The 24,730-nt window shown below is 36.1% G+C and overlaps 1 protein-coding gene across 1 annotated transcript in view; it reads right to left on the bottom strand.

Annotated features, from left to right (window-relative positions):
• Positions 1–4,723: 4,723 nt before the first annotated feature.
• Positions 4,724–24,730, bottom strand: part of LOC149083346 (uncharacterized) — a 44,672-nt gene continuing 24,665 nt past the window's right edge. The window contains exons 4-8 of the mRNA XM_089236930.1: positions 17,224–17,300; positions 14,369–14,557; positions 14,073–14,253; positions 6,583–6,689; positions 4,724–5,112 (exon numbers count right to left, since the gene is read on the bottom strand). Of these exons, the coding sequence (XP_089093056.1) occupies positions 4,871–5,112; positions 6,583–6,689; positions 14,073–14,253; positions 14,369–14,557; positions 17,224–17,300 (796 nt within the window). The 3' untranslated portion in view covers positions 4,724–4,870. The remainder of the gene's footprint in view (positions 5,113–6,582; positions 6,690–14,072; positions 14,254–14,368; positions 14,558–17,223; positions 17,301–24,730) is intronic.

Genomic DNA, 24,730 nt, shown 5'->3' with positions numbered 1-24,730 from the left:
AGTATAAAAAAGCTACCCTTTGGAATTGGAAATAAATTGTAGGTCAGTCTGACTAGCCCTCGTGAGAAAAAAATGACCATGGTGCGACAAAAATGTTATAGAAAGTTTGACAACATAGAAGTGACACATTAAATTACATTTGGAATGAAACTATTTGGTACCTCATGAGATATGAGTATTTAAAGGAAATAATATTTAAGTATGCATGCGTGAAAGATAACTTCATTTTTCATTTGTCATCTGATTATTTTTATAGTTTTTCATTTTAACATACATGTGCCACAAACTTTGACAAGAACTCTAGAACTTTTCTTGCATGGCATCAGACATGCATTTTCGTTCATTTGCATAATGCTGTGGGCTTATTCTATTGATAATCAAATGACAGAAAACAATTTTTGGGAAATCCCTTATCATCCATCTATTTTCAAGAAGTTGCAGCTCATACAGCTGTACTTCTTAAATACAGTTTAGTCTATGGGATCTCTCCCTCTGAATTTTCATGACATTCAAATGTAATTTTCAGAGAAATTATACTATATAGTTGGCAACCAAATTGTAAAAAATGAAATTGATATTTTTCTACATGCATAAATTAATTATTTTGTTTAAATATTCATATCTCATGAAATATCGAATAGTTTCATGTCAAATTTCAGAAAATTGTGCAATTTTTACACTGTCAAGTTCTTTGCAAGTTTCATGGAATTTAATTCAAAACTGCATTTGTTATAAGCAAAAAACATGGAAATTGGAATTTTTAAAAGAAGCATATCTTCATGAAAATTGTGTAATTTCCATGAAAATGCATACAAACATTGAAAATAGTTAATAAAATATTTTGTGAATGTTACAAATTATTTGCTTTCCTCTTGTTCTACTTTTCGTATCTACTAAAGTACAAATATGGTAAAATCTACTTTTTTCATACTTTTTACCAAAGCCTATCATCAAATTTGTGTAATTGATTTTAATTGAGGGAATTATCAGTATATATTGCCAAATAATACAAATGTAGTAGATTGCAATTTATGATGCTGCCAAATCAGAAATTGTCTTTTTTTTAATGAATTATTTGGGAGGGGGGGGGGGGTTTATGTAGACCATTTGGTTTATTAATTTTTCATTTGCTTAGTTTGATGGTTCAACAAGTAGAGTAGTCATGAAAAACTTCTGCCTGGATGGAAAAAATAATTTTGTATTCACCATTTCATAATCTTGGACTATTCATTGTACAGTAACTAATATTCATCATTTAAAATTATGGTGCACATTTTGTGTATAGGTGAAACAGCAGTTTGCGTAATAAAGCATTTGGATACATAGGTTTATTCTAGGTTTGGTGATTCTGATGCTACCCAACAGCATTGTCTTCTCTACATTTAGGGTATGCAGAGGCATAAATAATGTTTACAATGCTCAGCAAAGAGCTAGAAATGAAAGTGCTTCATTTGTCTAAAACGATTACACTGAGATTGAACAGTAAAATGTAAATAAATCCCTTTAAAAAAAGGATGGATAGTGCAGTAAAACCATCTGGTTTACATTGACTTATTTACATTGGACCTTGTAATTTACACATTTTGCACTGTGCTTTTGAAAATGGTCTGGAAAGCAAATCATTCTAAAAAAACTTACATGTCTTCATAATTTTCTGTGCATTGTCAAAGAGAGTTGGCAGATTGGACTGTGGAAGACTCCAAAAAAGAATGTAATTTATTTTGTGAGGAAAGACAGAAAGAATTATCTGTGGTTGGTAGTACCCTGTTTTGACAAAATAATTGCTTTCGTTACTAAAGTCATTTCTGTCATTTCGCTTTGGCTCGACTGAATGCTATAGGACAGTGTTTCTCAACCGCGTGCCGCAGCCCGGTACTGGGCCCTGACATTCCCACCGGGCCGCGAGTGATTAACCGTTTCATTTTTCCTCATTCATTTTTCGTTGGTCATGTGCTTGACCGGGCCTTCGACTCACAAAAGTGAATGAAACCGGGCCGCAGGCTTAAAAAGGTTGAGAACCACTGTTATAGGATACTGAAATAGTGCTATGAAATTTTTTTTTGTATGATTTTTTTAAAAATATTTTTTTTTGAGTGTTTTTTTGTTATTATGCTATGATTATGTTGTCTAAGGGGAATATTCTACCCTGTCCTACTTTTTCCTACTTTTCATAATTTTTTAAGTGGAGCCCTATTTATGGCTATATAGTGTAAAGGTACATAATTTAAGACATCTAATTGGTTTTGTTAAAAAAATCAAGTTGAATTACAAACTTTTATGCAAATTTTAATCAGATTAATAGAGTAGATTAACTCAACTAATATTTTTTACTGTGATTAACAATTGATCGATTAACCCCTTGATTTGAAATTTATTTTCAGACAGACATGCCGAGCTGGACTCGTCATTTCAGTTCAAGGGGTTAACTGACCCAATTAATCAAACCAGTCTTACTCTAATTGTACCTTTTTACCCCTTTAAGGAATCATCTTGCTTGACTTTTAACTTACAGTTAGTTGATGAACTCGATACACACATACAAATTGAATTTGTTGATACCTATCATTTTAAATCATTATCTCTTGCAAAAGTACACGAAAGCTTGTTAATCTTGATGGTGATTCTAATGTCAATTGATTGCATTCAGTATGCCATTTCCTCTTAATGTATTAACTATGCATTTTTGATGCATCCTGAAAAATAGAAAATATATATTTATACCTGTATAGAAAATAAGTATTTCTTGGAGAAAGATTTAAAATCTTAATTTGATGTCACAACCTAAATTATATAATTATATATTTCTGATTTGTAAATTTCCTCTGCAGAGTAACTAATATCTAAATTGAGATTGACTAATGCAGTAATCTTTAGGAATGAATGATATCAATTATTTTTGTGCATATTATGTATGTATGCAATAATCAAACTCATTTGAGTCTTTTCATGCCAATTTTGAATGAACAAAACATTTAAATTTCATTTGTACTTGTCTGCAGTAACTATGTGATAACGAGGAATAATGCAGCTTTGCGGTCATCTAATTTGAATTTTATTTTATCTTTCATGCTTTAAATGAATGTATTTAAATTGTTGTGCATTAAGACCAGTGATTTTTGTATCTGTTTTGTATATTTCATCCGATTCTGCGATCACTTTTGGTTTCATTGTGGGTTTGATTTTTAGCACAAAGTTTCTATTGATGTTAATTGTATTTACGTTTTTCTTACAATTATGTATCAATGATGTGTCTGTGTGTGTAAAATATAATTTGCATGGTATTTCTATAGCTCTAATCACTTTATGCATGTTGTCTTCTGATATAAAGTATGGTTAGTGATGTTTTTCCCACTGTTCAGAATTAATCTGATTAAATGCATCAAATTATGTGAGGAGTTTTTTAGCCTGTGACGATGTCAGGGCTATTTCTAGTTGTTGAACGCTTTTATAGGAGTCTAGATTTTTGGATAAATTTATTCTGGTACTGAAAGTATAAAAAAAAGGAAAAAAATCGTGTATTAGATCCCATTTTGCTACTCGAAATGAATAAATTAAAAGAGAAGAAATTGTACTTTTTCGAAAAACAAATTTTAAAATAGCAGTATAACACTTGAAAGAAAAAAAAAAGATTCTAATAAATGCTTATTCTGAAAAGCTTCTTGTGTTATTGGACTTCTGATTTGTTGTATTATTGAATAGAGAAATCTCCTCTTGGGAGATGTGAAAAGCTGGATGTTTCCTGTCCATCAATATCTATGCACTATTGAATATTCTAAGCTGATTAAGGTATCTGACTACATTTAAAACATCATTTTGGAAGAAAATATCACTTTTTATTTATATTTTTTATGAATGCCTCATTTCTTGTGAATCTAAAACAGTCCTGTTTTTGTTTATATATAGCTCAGAACCGAAGTTGCCCACTTTAATGTTGCATTTTTACATACCAGTAATCGGTGAATAAAAACTTTGAACATGCTTCACAAAGAATGCTGTTTTTGACATTTTACTCAAGTTGGAAATATAATTTCTAAATATCTATTGATTGTATCATCACAAAATTTTAATATAATTCTGCCATATATTAAGATTTTGTATCAAAATCTAAGGTCTATCACATACATTTGTCTAATTAGTATTTTATACATGATATGTAGGATGAAATTAATAAAAACATTTACACGTACATTTACCGATTTAGGTGCATCTTATGGGCATACCATAAAACATTTTTTGGAACCAAACCTGTAGCTAAATATAATGTGAAGAAAAATATTTGATTAGAATTTTTTTTGCAATCATATTTCAAATAATACATGGATTTTGTTTAAAATTTGATGTAAGAATAATTTTTTTCATTGAGAAAAATGACGTATATAGTCAAAAATGTGTTATTGTTTTCATCATTTTGAGACACATTCTATCAAAAAATGTTAATAAAGTTCATGCCAGTACCATTTTATAGAAAAGTGATGAGAAAGGTAGTCAGAGAGATACCTTAAGAATTGGTGCTGATTAGCATCAAATTGACTTTGAAACTCATTCAGTATTCAAAGGTAGGCCATGAATTTGATTTCTAGGAAGCCGCATAAATACTCCAGTTGGCTATTAAAGGAAAAAGATTTTTATAATGTATATGAATTTTTTTTCATCTTCCTCCCCCCTTACCATCGTCGATTTCCCGAATATTTCATTTGAAGAATTTCGAACATGATCCATAAATCACATCTTATAAAAAACAAATGTTTTATTTTTATTATTTTTAATTAAGTTTACAAAATCTCATAAGCTGGAATGCTATGGAGCTCACATAACTCAGAACTGATCGAATTTCGATTGGAAATCCAATTATCTTCAATGCGTTTCGTAATCAGTCCAATTCCCTTTCGTATTCTTTCCGATAGCAATGTAGAAATTGTCTGTCTTGCATCAGAACCGTTTCGCTTACCTGAAACCCCATTTCATCGACGCAAAAGCAATCTGGCGGGATGCACTGCATGGGACGATAGTTACCATTCGGAAGGCACTGGTATTGGCTGAACAGTTTGGCGACATTATTGTTTAAATGTTTTTCTTTGGTGGCATGAAAAAGTCTCTTCTCTCTTGCACAACCTGTTACAGGAGAGAGAATAGCGATAGTTCTAGTTGCTACGGATTGGTTAACCTCCCCCTCCCTGAAATTTGGTTTTTTTTTTTAAGTTTTTTAACCAATCCGTAGTGCGCAGACTGTTAGAATCGGAAAATCTGGGACTATCTAGGGTACGAATGTAGGTGCACGCTGGTTTTCGATTCTGCAAGTCGGCACCGTTGCTGATTGGTTAAAAGTTCGAATTCATGTTTTCTAAGCAATCCGTAACGATCCTTTTACACGCTCCGGATTCGCCGACACGGTGGATTGGATGTGACTGAAGATCCGCCGGACGATGAAATTTCTTCTTTCACACGCCACGGATTCGTTTGTATTGAAGATCCTCCGCACAAGTAATTACTTTCTGCTTCGGGGCCGTTCAAGTATTACGTCAGCAAATTTTTATCCCTTCCTCCCCACGTCAGCAAACTTTCGTCAGCCCTGCCCCCTACCTCCTAACATATATTGGTGGGATCAGAGACATACGTGGAGGGCCCCCCCCCCCCAATGATCAAAAATTTGTTTTTAATGCAAAAATGTTTTAAAATTAAAATTTCGAAAGAAAATACATTTACACATGTTATAATTAATTTCTGTAAATTTCAATGGTATTTGAAGGCTAAGAACTGGAAATTTCTTTTTAAGAAATTCATTGCGACACACCCTCGCCACACATGGTAAACCCTTGACCCGCGGACCAAATGTAGCCCGGGGACTATCTGATGTGGCCTGCAACCTCAAACCTAATTTTGAAAATTGAACCAAGCTGCACATTTACGGATCACTTAAGTGACCCGTGGCACAATTCCTGAGTATTTAACCCGTATCACATTTTCAGATAACTCAAGTAGTCCCGTGGCATATTCACAGATCATTTAATTGACTCATAACACAGTTCCAGAACACTTAAGCGAACCGTGGCACATTAATAGATCTCTTGAGTGACACGTCGCACAGTTTTAGAGCACTTAAGCGGCCCGAACACATTTCCAGATCACTAAAATGGATCTGTAGGAGACATCAATATATTTAGGGAGAATATTAGTTCGGGTGCCCACAAACTATCGAAAAGTTGACGTTTTTTGCGCACCGAGTACGTAACGGTGCCGACTTGCAGAATCGGAAACCAGCGTGTACTATGTGTTCGTACTATTGCTTTACACAAATTTTCAATATGTTTCTGAATCGAAAATAGTAAATTCGTTTTGCATCTCGTGCTATTTTCTTACCTATTATCTTACCCATAAGAATAATATTGTTTAATATTTATAATTTTCAAAATCGAGGAATGTTTGACATCTGGCTCCAGTTCAAAGATAGATTTGTTGCTTTAATATTTGAAACGAAGTATTCAAATATGGAATGATAATTTTTTTCAATGATTCAATTACAAACTATAAGAGCCTTCATGAAATACAAGAACAAGCATCGAAAATTTCTGTTTTAATACTTACGGCAGTTCATATTCCGTGCCATATCCGAGTTCCTCGGTACAGCGTATCTCCTTTCACTCATTTTTACGTAAGTTATCAGGGAACCGTCTGCATGAGCGCAATGACACCTTTAAAAAATAATGATTATTTTTGCCAAATTAGATTTTTCATTCTGTTTTCACTTTTTTTAATTCATGTAAAATATTTTAGAATGAACGCGAATTTAAAAACTTCGAATGCTTATGACATAGATATCACATGCTTTGCTTCCCATAAAAACAGCGAAAAGGTGTTATTTTGTATTTATAACTATTGGGGAGTAGTATGAAGTTTGTTAGCCATGTACAGGGGGATTCAGAAAAGATGGAAAAAAAGAGGTGGTAGCGCGCACACACTTTTTAAAATTTGTTTTTGTGTGTAATACCACCTCTTAAAGTTTTTCCCATCTTTTCTGAATCACTCTGCATATATACACGTAGTTAATATACTTTCCCATTCAAAAAGTGTTCGATAATATGCAAAAACACTAGCAATAGTGCGTTTAATAGGTTAAAAACAAGAAAACGTTTTACTCACAAGTGAAAGTTATTGAAAACAATCCTTTTGAATTCGAAATGAATGAAAAAAAATGAAATATTCAGTTCAATGTGACTGAGTTTATAGACTGGCAACACCCAGGAAGTAAAAGTATTCGATTCTGAATGTATTGTAAATGAAGTAATGTTTGCGCAGATTAGCCAGACAGTGCATAAAAAGTTAACTTTCTCATCGTGACAACTTTTTCCGAACTTTAAGAAATGGCTCTTAAAAGATATTTTTCTGATGATCTCAAGAAGCGGGTAGTTCCCATATTGGAATACGGAGTTTCTCAAAGGGAAGCTAAGATTCTAGAAAACTTTGATTCACATACACACTAGTGTTATGAAACACCTGTGTTGGTTTGGAGGTTTCACCTAACGATAATTTATTTCATTTACAGACTCATTATCACAGTAAAAAAATTGAGTTCTAAAAGAATGGAAAGACTGCAAACATTGCAACAATGGACTGGTTTACTGGTCCTATATATATATATATATATATATATATATTATAATTTGTATAATTTATATATATATATATAAAATAAGAAGAAAAATAAAAAAAAAGATGGAACAATGAGGAGGTCGTTCTCCCCACATTGTTCCAAACAGCAAATATGTTTCTAATGAAGATAAGCCAAGAATAAAGCCATAAATTTACCATTAGTTTCCCGACATTTTTGCGAAAAACAAGCTTTGGAAGTCAAAAAGCAAATATGAGAAAATACAAAAATTTAAAAAAACTAGAAAAAAAACACGAAAAGTGTGTGTTTAAACTAATATATCGTTCATGAAATTTCACACCATGTTCCCCTACCTTCAAAATCGGAACATTCGTTTTTTCCTTCACGACTTCCAGCAAGATATCAGCATTTCCTTGGCTTCCTTTCATCAATACCAGTCCGTCCACCACGTCAGTTATCTGGCATCAATGACCTCCATAGTTGCACCGTTCACTTCTTCTGAATTCATGGTCATCTGTTTTATCCTGTTCTTCTCAGCTCCGACATTTTCTCGAACACATGGCAACTCGCGTGGCCTTCATCCACTCCCGGCAAACTCGATCTCCGGTGACATCAGATGGTTCCATCCAGGGGCGTCGGAAGTGTTTCAAAACTGTGGGTGCTCGTCTTTAGTTTTATATCGGAAAATTTAATTTCTGGATCACTTCTGGGGGTGCTCGGATCTATGTCACAAATTACCGTGGGTGCTCAAGCAACCCACAGCACCCCCGGCTCCGACGCCACTGGTTCCATCCAACTATCAAGTCATACGACTGTGCATTATCATAGATGACCAACATATCCACAGCTGACTTCGCACCATCCACTTCCTAATTCACGTTAAGTTTCCTAAGTGCAACTGCTGAAGCTTCACCAAATCCTCATAACCGAACAATTTTTCCGATTTCGGCACATATTTGAGCTTAAGCTTCTCCGCTACACAGATTTCTTCAACAACTTTACACTAATTCCAGTGCCGATCAAACATGCGATGAGACGTCTATCATTGATCCTGGCATTTTTGATGCAGTTCCCTTCATAATAATCAACACAACCACTTATTGTCAAACTCACTTTCTTCGTTGCAGTCTGATCACAATGCTTTTGAATATGTGCGGCCATACCACTCTGGCGACAGGTTAAATTCCTTTTTCTCGAATAATCACGCGGGACATGACCCAGGTATCCACATGAAAACATCTGGGCTCCCAGTTCTGCCGCTTATTCCAAGCGGCCTATTCCAAGTCCTTTCCAACGTATATCTCCTTGAATCTACGTGCAGACTTCAATTTTGAGTACCAGTACTCTGGCGAGCATCTACTTCTTGATCATCCCAAAATCCGAACCTTCGTTCATGTCTCGGCGAACTTGTGACTTTTAACATCCTCAATCTTGGACCTCACGCTTTCACATCATCATTCAATTCATCAGGGTTCTCAAAGCTAGACTTTGATCGATGTAATGTTCGTCGGTACCCGCGATTTCATCTGCTCTGTGACGATCAGTTTTTCCAAGGACTCGCACTTAGTTACGTTCAGAAGTGACAGCCACTTGGAGAAGAAGACATTCAATTCATAACAAAAGTCTTTCCAAGTCGAATTCGAACGTCCGTATCGTGGACAAACTTTAACTTGAATCGATTCAGAAACAGCTCCTTGAAGAAAGCGTAGTCATTAATCCTCTCCTTGGGTTCACGAATAACTATCAAGGAAATTTCGACAAGGCAACAAGATCAACAAAAGATCCTGACCCACTTTTCCTCCTTCTGATATTTTCGCGAGAAGTACTGTAAATACAAAGTCAAATCGCCGTTATCAGCGTCGACCTTCTGTGTCGTCCTCGTCAAATCGCACGGAACAACGCGACGGCGTTCGGTGTTATTTCGCGACGCACATGTCATTCGGAGACGCTGCAGTTTAAACTGCCGCTGTAGCTTGGCTTCTCGTTCCTCTTAACGTGTTTCGATCATCTGCTCAAGGAGTCCCTTCACGAAGTCCTCTTCATATTTCTCAAACTTGACGATGAGATTCTTCAGGTCAGTGACTTTGTCATCTGGAGACGGATCCTCTCCCGGTTCCCGCCTCCAGGTTCCTCTTCCTTCCTCTCACCAGAACGACATCGTCGGCTCTAATTGCAATGCTGTTCTCGAATCCCATTTCTGAAAAAAATCTGTTAGCTTCCAAGGAATGACCGTGGTTCCAGCAATATATTCCGGGCTTTTTCAAACGATAACAAAACGAACTTTTTTGAACTTCGTATATTCAAAATGCATAATCTCAATACCACTGGCTTCCTACGCCATTCCTCCATCAATCAATACTGCTACTGTCTCACTGTTCGATTTACGTTCCTCCCAAAAAGTCGCTCATTGCTCGAGTACAAAGTAACGATACATTTCTTCCTTTCCAGCAGGTGCTCAATAGTTTCTATACATTAATGCCATCGATACGTCTGGAAAATTTGAAAGAACAACTGCAGGGGAAACGGCCAAGATTGACGCACAAATAAAGTTCTATCTCATTATGAAAATGATTCATCTCACAAATCCACTATTGCAATAGCCGATTTGTATGAATTAAGTTTTGCACCAATCTCTCATCCACTGAATTCCACACACGGTGGGAATTTTTTTTCCTCCATCAAATGAAGAGGTAGGTCATCATAGCTATAAATGACTACTTTGAAGGGTAAGGGAAAACGTAATTTTCTGACGGGATAAAGAAATTTCAGAATAATTAGAGAAAGTGTGTGGAGCTTTTGAAGGAGACAATGTTAAAAAAAATAAATATAATTTGCTCTGAAAAAAGTCTAAAGGTTATCAGACGACGCTCGTGTATATGTCTTTCTTCTCATTGAATTTTTATTGAACTTATCAAGTCCATTTAAAACCTTTTATTGTTGAGTGATGAATGTGTGAAAGCAGCAAATCATAATCCAGTACAAAGCATCTGTGATCTTCATGAATAGCGGAGAGTGACACATCACACATCATCTCTCTTCATAATCCAGTACTTAGATGAGGTGACGAATCAATTTTTGCTAAGTGTAGTATATTTTAATTATGTGGTTTGTTATAAAATCTATATGAAGAAGACATAGTGACACTATGACGGACGTTGTTCCGAACTACATTTCAATATAGAATTTTACGGAAGGAAAAAAAAAAGACAAATAAAAAATTACGTTCAAAAAAGCGGTATGAGGTTTCGAAATATAACTAATTAAAAATATGTTAGCAGTAGAATTGGAGAAGCTCTTTAATTTAATTGCGTTGAAAGGAGAACACGGATGCGAAAAATTGATTCTGCCCCTCAATGCGTGGGAAGTCTGTGTTTTCGACAAATATTTCGCATAAACAAAAACCGCGAGGATCGAGCTCCAATCGACTTTCCCGTGAGCAGAGATGATGTTGGACGTAATTTTAATAACACTAATTGAGAGGCGCCAAAGCAAAGAAATAGTTCTAACACAACAACTACTACTACTACGACTCGCTAATTCGTAGCTCTGATCGCGACGATGATGGATTTTCTGTCCATATAATGAAGAAGCCTCCGCCCCCCCATAACACATTCCATCATCAGTCTCAGCCAACCTGCACGCCAGTCATGTCTCGCTTCCCACTAATTAAGCGTAACTTCGTATTCACACATATGTGTGTACCCCACACACGCTCTCTCGCTTCATATAGCTGCGACGACGACGCCATGTAAAATGAGAAGTTCCCCGGCAAACAATTCTAATTACAACGATTCCCCTATTCCAGCCCACCTCTTTTACCTCGCGGCTTTTCCGATTTGCCTCGATCAGAATCAGCAGAGTTCGGGATGGGATTCGATTTCGAAACGCGAGTTCACTTCAGTGCATTGACTGACTCATTCGAAAGGGGGAAAAAGCAAAAAACAAACTCAATTTCAAACGACAAAAATTTTAATCGTAGATAAAATTCACGAAAATTAATTTTTTCTACAAATCATTCGCACGAATACTACAGAAATACGCTGATACCTCGGCTAACGAACGCCTCTGATTACGAATTTTTCGGCTAATGAAGTTGTTTCGAAATTTTTGTGCCTCGGGTAAGGAATACGGATTCGGTTAACGAACGTTTTCGTTGATACGTATGCACATGCTAACCAAACAGAGCCTCGTTGTGACTCGAGCCAGATCAGCTCACGTCTTCCTAGGAATCCTTTTCCAGATGTACTTCCACTTCTTTTCTGTAAGTTTTTGAATAATTTTTTGTGTGAAATGAAAGATTCAGCTAATAGAAAATGCATCGAAGGAAAGGAGAATATGTTTTCAGAACACGTGTTCTTTTCAGTGCAGGACTCTTAACATCAAACCTATCATTCTAGATCGGGGGTCTTTAAACTTTCAGACACCGAGGGCCAGTTTGAAATTATAAATACAAATACAAATACAACGCCACAACAGGCAAAATGCCCAACGAGGTGGCTGAGAAAAAGATGCCCATAACAAAAATATGAATGTCATATATTTCAAAAATACAGCAACCCAATTAAAAACAAAATCACAAAAATCATAAACAATATATACCAACAAATTGTCCAACGAGCCCGTGGGCCACCAACTCATACTAAGGTATTTATAATTGCAGGAAGTATCCAGATTTTTACACATAATTTACAGTGACATCGTAATTGAAAGGGCCAATGGGGGCCCGAGTTGTATTGGGGGGCGAAAATAATTGAAGATTTTTATTTATTCTAAAATTACTTTTTTGTTAATTGTCAATTTTAATTGGTTACGAAATAAATTTTTTCACCAATTTTGGAAAAGTTTCTGATTAATTACTGATTGAATTTATTGTGATTAATTTTAATCTATAATCTTTAAATGATTCATTATTTAATTCAATAATTCTGAAATTATTTCCTTCGCAATACATTTTGAAATCATTTCATTTCAATAATCATTCAATTATCCATTTATTAATTATAAAATGACTTCTATCACAAATTACGAAATTATTTCTCTCATTGATTTATGTTTTTTTTTCACTAATCCCGAAATTATTTGTTTTTTTACCGTTAGTTTTAGAATTAATCGTCTTTCAATGCTTTTACCTGTTTTCTAAAAATGGTCAGTGGGCCACGATAAACAGCTCTGAGAGCCAAATGTGTCCCGCGGGCCATGTGGGTTGCAGATCCCTGATCTAGACACTCTGCGACAGTGGTTCTCAACCTTTAGAAAAGCATGGCCGGCTGATTTCTTTTTTTGTGAGAGGGAGGCCCGGTCATACACACGACTAATGGAAAATAAATGAGGAAAAATGAATCAGTGAATCACTCGCGGTTTGGTTTGACTGATGGGATGGGCCCGTGATTGAGGTCCGGCCACCCCCGTCGTGCTCCGGCCCGGCTAAACACTGCTCTATAAGCTTGCTTATCTTGTCTATCTGCATGCAGAGGCACCGACATGAAGAAAACATTAGAGGGGCTGAAAGTTGCTGGTCGTCCCGTATATATCGGACGGACTCTAGCGCGTACGCAGGAGGAAGAAGGTGCATTGCATTGTTTCTCAGAAATTCTCGGGTTGGCTAAGCTTCCTTACAAAATTTATTGGGTGGGTTCAGATGGCCTCAGACCCCAGGTTCCGGCACCTATATGTCTGCATGTATCAGATGCAGAAATGAGCTGACCAAATCCCAAATGGATGGGACACCTATGAGCTCATGAGCTCGATTGGGTTGCGTCAACACCAGCTTCAGTAGATCATAGACGTATAGTATTAGTAGACTAAAGCTGGTGTTATAGTTGTGTACATAGTGTAAAAAGATCTTCAGCACCTTACCTTCCCGTAAATTCTCATTGATCCGATATCGGAGCTGTTTATTTTAGCCATCGATCAGTTTTTGTCTCTTTTATAGCACTCCTTGGTGTTTTCTTTAAATTACGGGCAGTACCGGAAACAAATTCAACGATTTTCCGTATAAACCTATGGGAAATCGCGTTTAAGATAACGGACACGATTCCAGAGCGAATCGTCTTCGTTAGCCGAGGTATCACTGAATTCCAGAAAATTCCGAACACAGCTTTCAAACTTTTTAAAAAAATAAAATCCCAGAGTATTTTCGGGGGAAAAAAGCCCTTAAAGTAACTTGTGTTAGGTCCTTATTACGGGGAGTTTTTTTTCAGTGAAAAATTTTTACTTATCCGTGTCCGTTGGGGGGGGGGTGGGAGAATTGTGTAAGTTTCCATGGCCAAGTACAAAAAATTATAGGAAGAGGCTATGAAGTTTTTTGTATTTTTTCTTAAATGGCGCTTCCTTTTTCTTCTCAATATTTCTCTTCTTTATAACTTCATTTTCAGAGGGGGGGGGGGGGGGGAAGAAGAAGAAATTGGAAATGGCCTGGGAAATTAAGGAAAGGATAAAAAAAAAACCATAAGGAAGGATGTCTTACGTTTCTCCTTTACACTGAACTTGACCGTAACTTCCGTCCAAATCACATCTTGGAAGATCTGCGCCGATAACGACGATTCCTCGACGATGATATTCATCGATTTGCTGCTCAATTAGATCACGTTCTCTCCAGCATTTACTCCTAAGAATTTTATCGTAGCCTTTGTGACGATCTGAATCATCTGTACATGTCATAAAAATATTTTTTTTTAAATTTCTACTTAAATGTAGTTAATTTTGATATAAAGACATAATTATAGAAAAAAAAAAATAGAAATAATTGACTCTTTCACTCACAACATTTGAGTGAACTTATACCGGAGTCCGCATCGATGGGCCTTCCATCAAGGAGGCCTTGCTCTCCCATGCAGAAACATGATTCATCGGTGCACTGTAAGGGATCGTAGTTGCCGTTTGCAGTACAACGTAGGAATTGATCTATCCTTTTCATCTTACCTCTGAATTCGTGATAATCCCGACTACAGTCTAGGTGAACAAGCAAGAAGAAATACAGGAAAACTTATTCAAATCAAATATAGACACATCGTTAAAAGGTGAAGTATGTGCAATCACTTAGTAAATTGGCTGAATAACCTTTCGAGTAACCAAAGCAGGGATGCACAGCCTCCAGCCCAAGGGGCCAAATAATGCTCGCCAAGGGCCCTTCAAAGCGTTCCAGAAGAAAAGTCAATTCTCACAACACGATACATGACTGACCACATTTCCTCGCATAAAATATAAGAAATCGGGATCCTTACGGGACGTAATCAATGACCGCCAAGAAAAAAGTCGATGAGTTTAGTTTATCGTAAAACCGCTAAAGGCTGAAAAGGGACTGCTACTGCAAATCGCAGTGGATTAATCACGAAATGAACGTTTAGTTTGATATCTGTGTGTATGTGAGATAAACATCTAAATGACTATAATTAATTTAATTGTAATTACAGTCATAATTATCACAACATAATTTATAAATCGTGAAACTAATCAAAGCTTGATTTAAGAGAATGATAAAAATTCAAGTAAGATTCGTAAAATATCCAAGAAAAAAATGGGACATTTCTACAGGAACGTTCGGACAGAAAAAATTATGGGAAAATACGGGATTGTCCTATAAAATATGGAACATTTGGTAACCCCACATATCGACGGCTTGGCTCAAACAGGCAACAAACAACTCAAAATTCCATGTTTTGAGATATCTGCATTTTAGATTCATTTTTTATGGGACTTAATGGGAGCCGGGTCAGATTTGATTGCATCACAAAGCGGTATAAGCAAAGTTGGGACTTGTTATTTCGATCAGGGCCGCAACTATAGATGCTTGGTCTACGGGCAAGCACGCATTTTTGCGCTCTCTTCTAATGTCGAAGGAGAAATAAAAGGATGAAATTTTCATCCCCTCTGGCCCGGCGCCCGGGACACAAGAACCGCCTGCCCCCCCTAGTTGCGGCCGTGATTTCGGGGGATATATGGAGGCGTTTTCCACCGTTCTCATGGTGTGCACAACTCAAAAATGCAATTTTTTTGAGTTACCTTTTAGATTACGAAGTCGGTATACAGGGTGTAATGTAATATATAATATAAGTATCTTATGTAATTCGGCCTTTATCTCATCAACCGTTCATCGTAGAGGTATGGTTCTATTTTAAAAAATACTCAAAATGTGTTCAGAAATCACTCTATATCAGTTTCGAGTGTGATAATACAGTGTGCCATCAAATAAAAATATCTAAATTTTTAAACGATCCCCCCCCGTCCTCTAACTTCCTATTAGAAAGTTGTAGCTCTGTCACTCCTGAAGCCAAAAAATCCATATTTTTAAATGCAATATAAGCCGAGATATTTGAATTCGAAAATGTGAGAAAAATTGGGAAAGAACCGCATAAACTAATGGATAAAGCTTTTTTCGCTCATTTATGCTGTTCTCTCCGAACTTTTCTCCGATTTTGAAATCGAATATCTCGGCGAATATTGCAGTTAGAAACAAGGGAATTTCATTGTTAAGTTCAGGAGAGAGAGAGGACAACAACTTGGAAGTTAGAGAACAGAGGAACCGTATAACAATTTAGATTTTTTTTTAATTTGACGATACACTGTATGTTCACACTCGAAATTAATATAGAGTGATTTCTGAACACATTTCGAGTATGTTTTGAAGTAGAACCATATCTTTTTTTACGAATAACGGTTGATGAGAGAGACAAAGGCCGAATTATGACTTGTAGGACATCCCGCATACATCAGTTTATGGCCCGCGAGTGGAGGAAATATCGCATATCTGGCCCGAGGACTGAAAAGGATGTGCACTCCGTGGACTAAAATTATTGACGGTCAAGGCTCGGATGGAGAGACAATAATCAAGATATTATCTAAGTTTTAGCGTTTTCAAGGGAACCGAAACTTCAACGTTCGTTTTCTCCAACGATAAGTTTTTGAAAGGCGGACATTGATTAGGAGACTCAATTGAGGGAAAATCCTGCAAGAAGTAAGTGCCACTCAAATACGAACCCAATCAGGAATGCATCGTGACCTGCGATGCATAATCACGACTTGATCGTCTATGACAGACGAATCACATCTCGTTGGATCCGAACGTCAATTGAAGTGGAAGGACGTTGCGAATGAACACAATCAAATGCAATCACCCCGAGTTAAGCCGAGTCTGACCACAACGAGTGCCGAAGAATCTCTATTAATTGCGTGTCATGCAACGTACCTGACATGCCTATCGCGGTGACTCGCCTAAAGCCATCGTTCTTCGGAACAATATTCCAGCTTCAGAATACTGCCGCGAATGAAACTTCGCATTTCACACCTACGGGGCACGGAATTTCATCGAAAAAGATTCGAATCGATTCTCTACGATTTCCTCGTATTTGTATGTGAGAATTAACGTTATTTAGATCTTAAAAATATTTATTTCAAATAATTTTATCACCAAAAATTAATCTCGGACAACTCATGAAGACGAAGATGGAGATTTCAAGCGCACTGTCCGATTTTCATTACATCGTATAAATCGCAATGACAGTTTGAATGAATACACTGGTATGAATACACATAATACTACCTTTTCCTTTGATGCAGCATCACTTAGAACAAGTTTCATTGAATTTATAAATGGCAGTCACAGATAATGGATTGCTTACTGCAATGCATGCTCTCCCCATTTTCAGAAGAAGCAGTTCCGAATATTCTCTGTCCTTCTTTATTGACGCAATAACATCTGTTGCGGCAAAAAATTCAAACATAGCTGAACTACAGAAGAATAATATCATAATAGTCTTTTAAATGAGAGAACAAATACTATTTCTACTTCACCGTACATGTACATCGTAAACATTCCTCTGCAAAATTTCTAACGAATTAGTAGATGCTGGAACTTGTTGCGCGCGCGCGTGTGCGTATGCGTAGTCCTGGATTGTCAGAGATAGGACCGTTTCGTATTATACTGGTACTGCCATCTGTCTTCCATAGTTTGGGATGAAAATGGAATGGCAAACACCAAAATTTTCAGGTCATGTATGTATTGTGTTGACGGCTACCTGCTCTCTGCGGACATTTTTTAAACGGGGGTGGGGGCGGGGAAAGGAGACTTCGTATTTGTGCCTAGAAGTTGGGAAACCGCAGAGATACAACTTGATCACTCGCCATCTATCACTTTACTTAACCATAACATGCACCTCGTAAACCTTTCTCTGGAGGATTATGTTCCGGAATGTGTTTTGTGAGTGTATGCGTATCCCTGACGTATTTATGTTGTCGGAGTTAGCATATTTCGTGTTGTCGTGGTTCTGAAATCTTCCTTCAACATTTTGAAGAGTTGGGTAAATATTATGTTATGATGGGGGGGGGGGGTTTGCTTGCTCCATTTTGCTCTCTTTCAAAAGAGAAACCGACTCGCATTCATGCCTCGAAGTTGGGAAACCGCAGAAGTTCAACCAATCACCATTGTGCTGTCAACGGAGCTCGAACCTGGATCCTCGTAATCAGGGACCAGTACGATGCGCTCGCGGCCGCATAGCGGCTGAGAATATAAATACTACGTAGAATAAATACATCAACAAAGAATAATTAAAAATTCGACAAAAAAAATCAATATTGACAACAAAATGTATGCACTATTTATTTGCTGCAAAAAGAAACGGCTCGGAAGGATACACATTGCTGAAACACATTATTAATTAATTATATTGATTAACTATCCAACAATATTATTTTAACATTTGTAAAAAAGAAAAAGGGTTAATTAAAAAGTGAGAATATTTTTCACTATAAATGGAATTTCTTCTTAATATAATTAAGAAAAGATACCCGATGTAAAGAATCGGCGATTATGCATGATCACCAATCATCTCGGTAAGTTTGATAAATTTATCACGTTTATCGGCGATTATACATAATGCCAAAATGTCGTTGGTAAATTTTATAAATGCAAAAAAAATTATCACTTTTTCCTGCGATTATACAAACATAATTACCACGCATACCTGGTAAATTTGATAGATACTTGAAATTTATCACTTTTACCGGTGATGATGCATAATGCCCTAGTATAATTAATGAATTTTATAAATATGAAAATTCCGAAATGAGTCTCGGTGGTGTCTGATAAATACAGTCGGACCCCTATATAACGAATTGATATTTAAAGTATTTCACTATTTAACAATTTAAGGCCATTCAAGTATTGCGTCAGCAGATTTTTAGCCATTTTTGACCTTCTCCCTGGCAGCAAACGTCAGCAAAATCTCCCCTTGTCAGCAAAATTTAGTCAGCAGCTCAGAATATTTCATATCTTCAAAAAGGGTGGTGGATGACGTAAGCAACATCCAAACACCCCCCCCCCCCGTCATCAAAAGTCAGCAAATCCAACCCCCGATACTGACGTAATACTTGAATGACCCCTCTTTCGAATCTTGGTCTTATGCAAATCTCTCAAATGGTAACTCGTAAAAAATTCGTTGAATGAAAGAATTTGTTAACCAGGAGTTCGTAATTCGGGTTAAACTCAGGAAATTTGTTAAATGAGAGTTCATTACATTGGGTTATGGTCGTGAAATTTGTTAAATAGAGTTCGTTATATCGAGGTTCGATTATAGAATACGGTAAATAGTTTTTTTTGTGGTCTGATTGTATGTGCACAAAAAGTTCGTCAAATCAAAGAATTTTTTAATGAGAGTTTGTTATATCGTTGTATAATCGTTAAACTTGTTAAAAAAAGTTCGTTATACTGTATATACATGTCGGATTTCAGAATTCGTCAAATATGAGTTAACCTGGGATGTCTGGAAAATTCGTTGAGCCAGAGTTCATTATATACGGTCCGGACTCTGGCTTAAAAAAGTCATCCAAACAATAAATTTCATCACAGCAATGAAACCGATTAATCATATTTACCAATATGAAATGGTGATTATGGTAATAATAAGTAGAGTTGGTCCGATTAATCGATTAATCAGGTCGGTTAATCGACCAATTGCTAATCGCAGTTAAAAACTTCAGTTAAGTTAATCGACTCTCGGTCAATCTGATCAAAATTCGATAACAATTTTTATTAAAAGTTTATAACATTTAACTTGATCTATTTGACTTGACCGATTAAATTATGTTCCTATACATAACATTTCAGATAAGTGAATGTATTTACAAATATTTGAAGCAATATTTTGATCAAATTTTTCGACATGAGGAAACACAAGTCGATTCAACGGAAGCGAGTGATGATTTCTAAAATTACCGATTAAAAAATAACGACAAAAGATCCTAGTTAAGAAATTGCAGGATATGACACAAGCATGTTCAATCTTGTTATATCGCAGTCGTTCCCCTCAAGGGCGTAGCGAGGGGGGGGGGGGGGGACTTGGGGGTCTGGTCCCCGAAATGTGAGAAAATGACCGAAAAAAGGGAAAAAGATGGCCAAATCCATTGTTCTGTCACTTTGGTGTCCCCCCCCCCCGAACGAAATTTCTGGCTACGCCCCTGGTTCCCCTTATGCCAGAGACACGAATGTGCTAATTTTCACTTTTTGGGTTTATCAGCTGCTTGGATCACTTATTTTGCTTTCTAAGTTTTACCAGAAACGCAAATGTGTGCGTATCCCCTGTTGAAACACATTTTACAAAACATTTTAGGAGAACAACTTGCATAGAGTAACATTCAGAAGCCATTTTACAAGTTCTAGAAAAGCCGAGGCCTTCATTTATTTAAATCTAAATTTCTATATTTGTTTGCATCCATTCAGTGGGTAGATGCGTGAAATAGAATATATTTTTATAGCATCAATTAGCAGCTGCTGTAGTGGTCGCGTGGTCATAGTGACGGACTCGCGTCGCGAAGTCCCGGGTTCGAACCCCACAGTGGCGGTCTTCTGTGGTTCCCAACTTGAAGGCGCGAATGCGAGCAGATCTCTCCTTTAAAAAGCCTCGCCACAGACAGCAACAGACCTACAAACAGTACGAATGTAATTTAGTCATAACACATCACCCACTTCCCTTCTGAAATATAGATGGCAGCACTGAAAAATCAAACACAACACCACATACGCACTCAACCTGTTAAGTACAAACACAGTTACACTTCCGGCACAACTCACACTAGGTAGTAAATCGCCCATAGATGGGGATAGATCTGAGTTGTGCTCGGTTCGAAAGAAAGCATCAATTAGTATTATTACCAACAATATGTTTACCATGAATGAATAAAATTTTAAAATATTCGATTAAATTTTTTTGATTAACCGGGTTAAAAATTTTAATCTATTCCCAACCCTAATAATAACCCTCAAGTGTAAATTTAGTACGATTTATGATGATGATTATAACACATATATCACCGGTAAAGGAGAGAAATTTATGAAACTTACAGAAAATGGCAAAATATATTATGCATAATAACCGGAACCGGATTTATTACATGTACCGCAACATACGCAAGGCACATTTATTGAAAATGCATCTCAAGGGCGGGAAGGGGGAATAGACAACTTCTCATAAAATAATATTTTTATTATTTTGGAAGGAAAAAAACCCACAAGAAATCGAAACTTTAATAAAAAGGAACTTATTTTTTCTTGTCTGTCGTAATTAAGTCTTACATTTTTGATGACGAATATTCCTTCATTACGAGATGAGATTGTCACGCACACAAATTATGCAACACTAAACATGATAGATGATGATTCTCCCCTACATTATTATTCATGTATTTTACTTCTGCATGAGCAACAGTTGTGATGGATGGATGGATATATGGCTGGATCGTTATTTCATATTCGAAAAACAGTCTATTTATTGTCATATATTTTTATGCGATCCGAATACATAAATTTTTTTTGCATGCATGTGTATACGTGTTTTTTAGGGAAACCTTTTGATTGATGATCGAGCGAGTGCTTAAGAACGAATCAGAACATTTATAAACACACAGAAACTCGTCTCTATCAGAAACCTAATTTTTTTTCCCGGTTACGATTATCTCCTATATAAGTCAAAATCGGGGTTATAACGATGCCGAAGATTCCGCGAAATTTCGACGTTATAATCGAGCTGACGTTTCAAAAACATTTTTTGATGAAAGTTTCTATCGCATGCTGCGCCCCAGGATTTTATTTCATTATGATGCGGGGTAACCACTAGTTACTACATAACCGCACATGTCTCTCGTCCATATTCTTCTGCGAAGCTTCTAACGAATTGGTACATGCTGGAATGTGCGTGCGTATACGTGTTGTTAACCTAACGCGAAGTTTTGTTTATATGTAATACACATGTTATAGTGCTGCCATCTGCCATCTATTTTTTGAACTATGAGTGAAGTGTAATGGTTAAAGATTTGTACCGTTGTAGGCTTGTTGAGGAAGATCGACTCGCATTCGCACCTCGAAGTTGGGAACCTTCAGGTTTAGGATCATATTTGATCGAGAAAATGTTTTTGTCATAAGTACGACACATCGTCAAAAAATATTGCCATTTATCGGCGAAAATGACAATTATTTTTTTTATGAATATCTCTTTGTGACATAGGCAGAGATAGATGTGATAGGCTGGGAGGGGGGACGATGATGATGATTTCAATTCATATGTATTCATAACATTAGATCAGTCCACCGCCGTGATTGTCACTGGGGGTCATTGCCCACTCATGCTTGAGGAGAAATGTAGTCCTACCGCAAGTATGTTGTGATTTAAAATCTATTTCACTGGAAAAAAGAACTGAAAAAATACGGAAAATATGTGCGATTAATATTCTAATTCATATTCAGATCGACTAAAAAATAGTTCATAAATCGTTCAAATAATCTTCGTCTCCGACTTGAGTAACGATTATGAATTTAAGTAAGTTTCGTTGAAAAAACGGGACATTTTTATAAAAAAAAAAGAGAAAAAAGTCGGGGGGGGGGGAAAGGGAAAAATTACTAAATGTCCCGTATTTTACCTGCCATGTTATCACCTTTATTATGATAAATAACAACAAAAATGAACTGAAATATTCAATCTCATTAGAGAGAAGACAATTTCGTCCTTCTTCTTTCAAGATTGGCGCTTTTTCTCTCAATGAAGAGTGATAGTATAACCTCTTGTTGTTATGTCTAATCACATGTTAGTTTCAACCTCTGTATTGGCAAATTTATCGCCAGATTTGTAAAATGTTAGCCAAATGAGATTTACTTGAAAATTTTTCAACAAAATTAACACTTTTGGCCATTTTTTTAGATGAAAATTCATTCTGAGGAATATTTATTGGATTGGATTTTGATTTCTCTGATGCAAGGACCAAATAGTTCAAACTGTGCCAAAACAAATGACCAATCAAAAATAATTGTGATGGTCATGTCAGGAAAGGAGGCGTATTTATAAGGGGGACGTTTGCCTCGGCCCCACTCTTAACAGAGACGGACTTGAGTATGTCGCCGTCCTAGGCATTACTAATTTGCCGCCCTTTTGCTCTCTTATATGTAATTCATTTCTTTCTTTTCGAAAAATCATGCTTACCCCATCCCCTCCGGTTCTCAATTTTCGAAATGAAAGCCATGCCTTTATTGTCTGTTGTTCTAAATATGATTTTAAATAGGGGGCTCACTGTGTTTCATACACACATTCATAACATAAAAGAGATGCCTTAAAAATTTTAAACTGTAATTGTCAGACTGTAATCGTGACAATTTGTAACTGTGATCGATCTCATTGATTATGTTTGTTGTGTTACTCAGTTAATTGTGTTGCAGAATTACAATCGAAAGCTGTGATGCAACATGTACATCTTCCAAAACTTCTGAAACGGAACAAAAATCCCACAAAATTATTGTGGAGATACTTTATTCATTTAAGGGATGTCACGGCCCCTGAAGTCGATTTTAACATGACCTTAAAAAATATTTCACAAAATTGTGAAAATCAAATGCAAAAAAATTCCGTGTCGATCGTTTAAATTTGTTTTTTTTTAAAACGTTCTGAACGCGATTTTCTCAAATTACCGTTTTTGATCTTATTCGTTCAAGATATTAAAAAAAACTTACTACACCAAAAATTCTAAAATTTTGTGTAGAAATTTCAGAAGTTAAGATTTCAGTAAGATGAACCTCGAACTTCGATATCTGATCATCTATTAGAATTTATGAATTTCAAAGTTTTGAAAAAGTGTATAAATTAAAAAAAATCTGTGTGTGAATTCAGTATTTGTTTTTAAAATACTTGTCTTAACTTCTAAATCTGAGGTTCATTTTACTAACACATGGCGAGTAAACATTTCTGCAAAATTTCAGAATTTTTGGGGCAGCTGTAGATTTTTTAAAATCTTACGGATGAACTCAAAAACTGCAATCGTAGAAAATCGTAATAATTAACAAACACGTAAAAATTTCAAAAGTGCACGCACACATGCACAACAAAAGACGGAAAAAAACTTGTTTGCTTTCTCGATTTCATAGGGTTATGCCATTGATCAGTATGAAAAAAAAAACGTCGTTACATGTTTGGTGTACGTTCGGTGAATTTGGCAGCATTTTGAAGCGACGTCATCAAGTTTTAAAGCGTTATAACTCATTAATTATGGGTCAAATCAAAAAACTGAAAACAATTTTCCTTATCAGTTTTTCACTATGAATCACGTGTATAATTATCGATGGTTACCACCCTGTATATTATAATGATAATTATCATGGAATCTCTGAAATATTAAAAAATAATCCATCTCGATGAATGTTCAAGATTGTTTCTTCATGAATTAATGCGAGAAACAATTACAGGTTTGTTCATTGAATTGCCATGTAGAAAAACAATTTTCTCTGTGTGCGTGTGAGAAGTATTCCTTTTTTTCTTTTTTATCACGAAACCAGCGATGACAGTTATATTAATGGGACGTCAAGACAGCTTTGGAAAAAACAAGAGACAGAAAAGAGAGAGATTTTACTCGAATTTTTAACGCTGTTGCCTTCTATTTAAAGAGACAAGTTCAAAAGACTCTGCCTGAAAACGATTTTCAAATGAAAGTCTCCGGACATGAATTCGATCAGAACAAAAAAAAAAAAAAACGTTTTTCACGTAAAGTAGCGGCTATACCATATAATGTGTTTGATAGAATAATGTTTGCAAAAGGAAAAGAAATCAAAGTCGGTTTTAAGACACTGGAAATTGAGTGATTTTCAGAAATATCCAC

Source organism: Pholcus phalangioides, unplaced genomic scaffold (genome assembly GCF_987345545.1).
Source record: "Pholcus phalangioides strain wild (caught in Gottingen) unplaced genomic scaffold, Ppha-v1.0 ptg000009l_1, whole genome shotgun sequence".
In the NCBI taxonomy this organism is placed as follows: domain Eukaryota; kingdom Metazoa; phylum Arthropoda; class Arachnida; order Araneae; family Pholcidae; genus Pholcus; species Pholcus phalangioides.
This window is presented reverse-complemented; position numbering and strand designations above follow the sequence as displayed.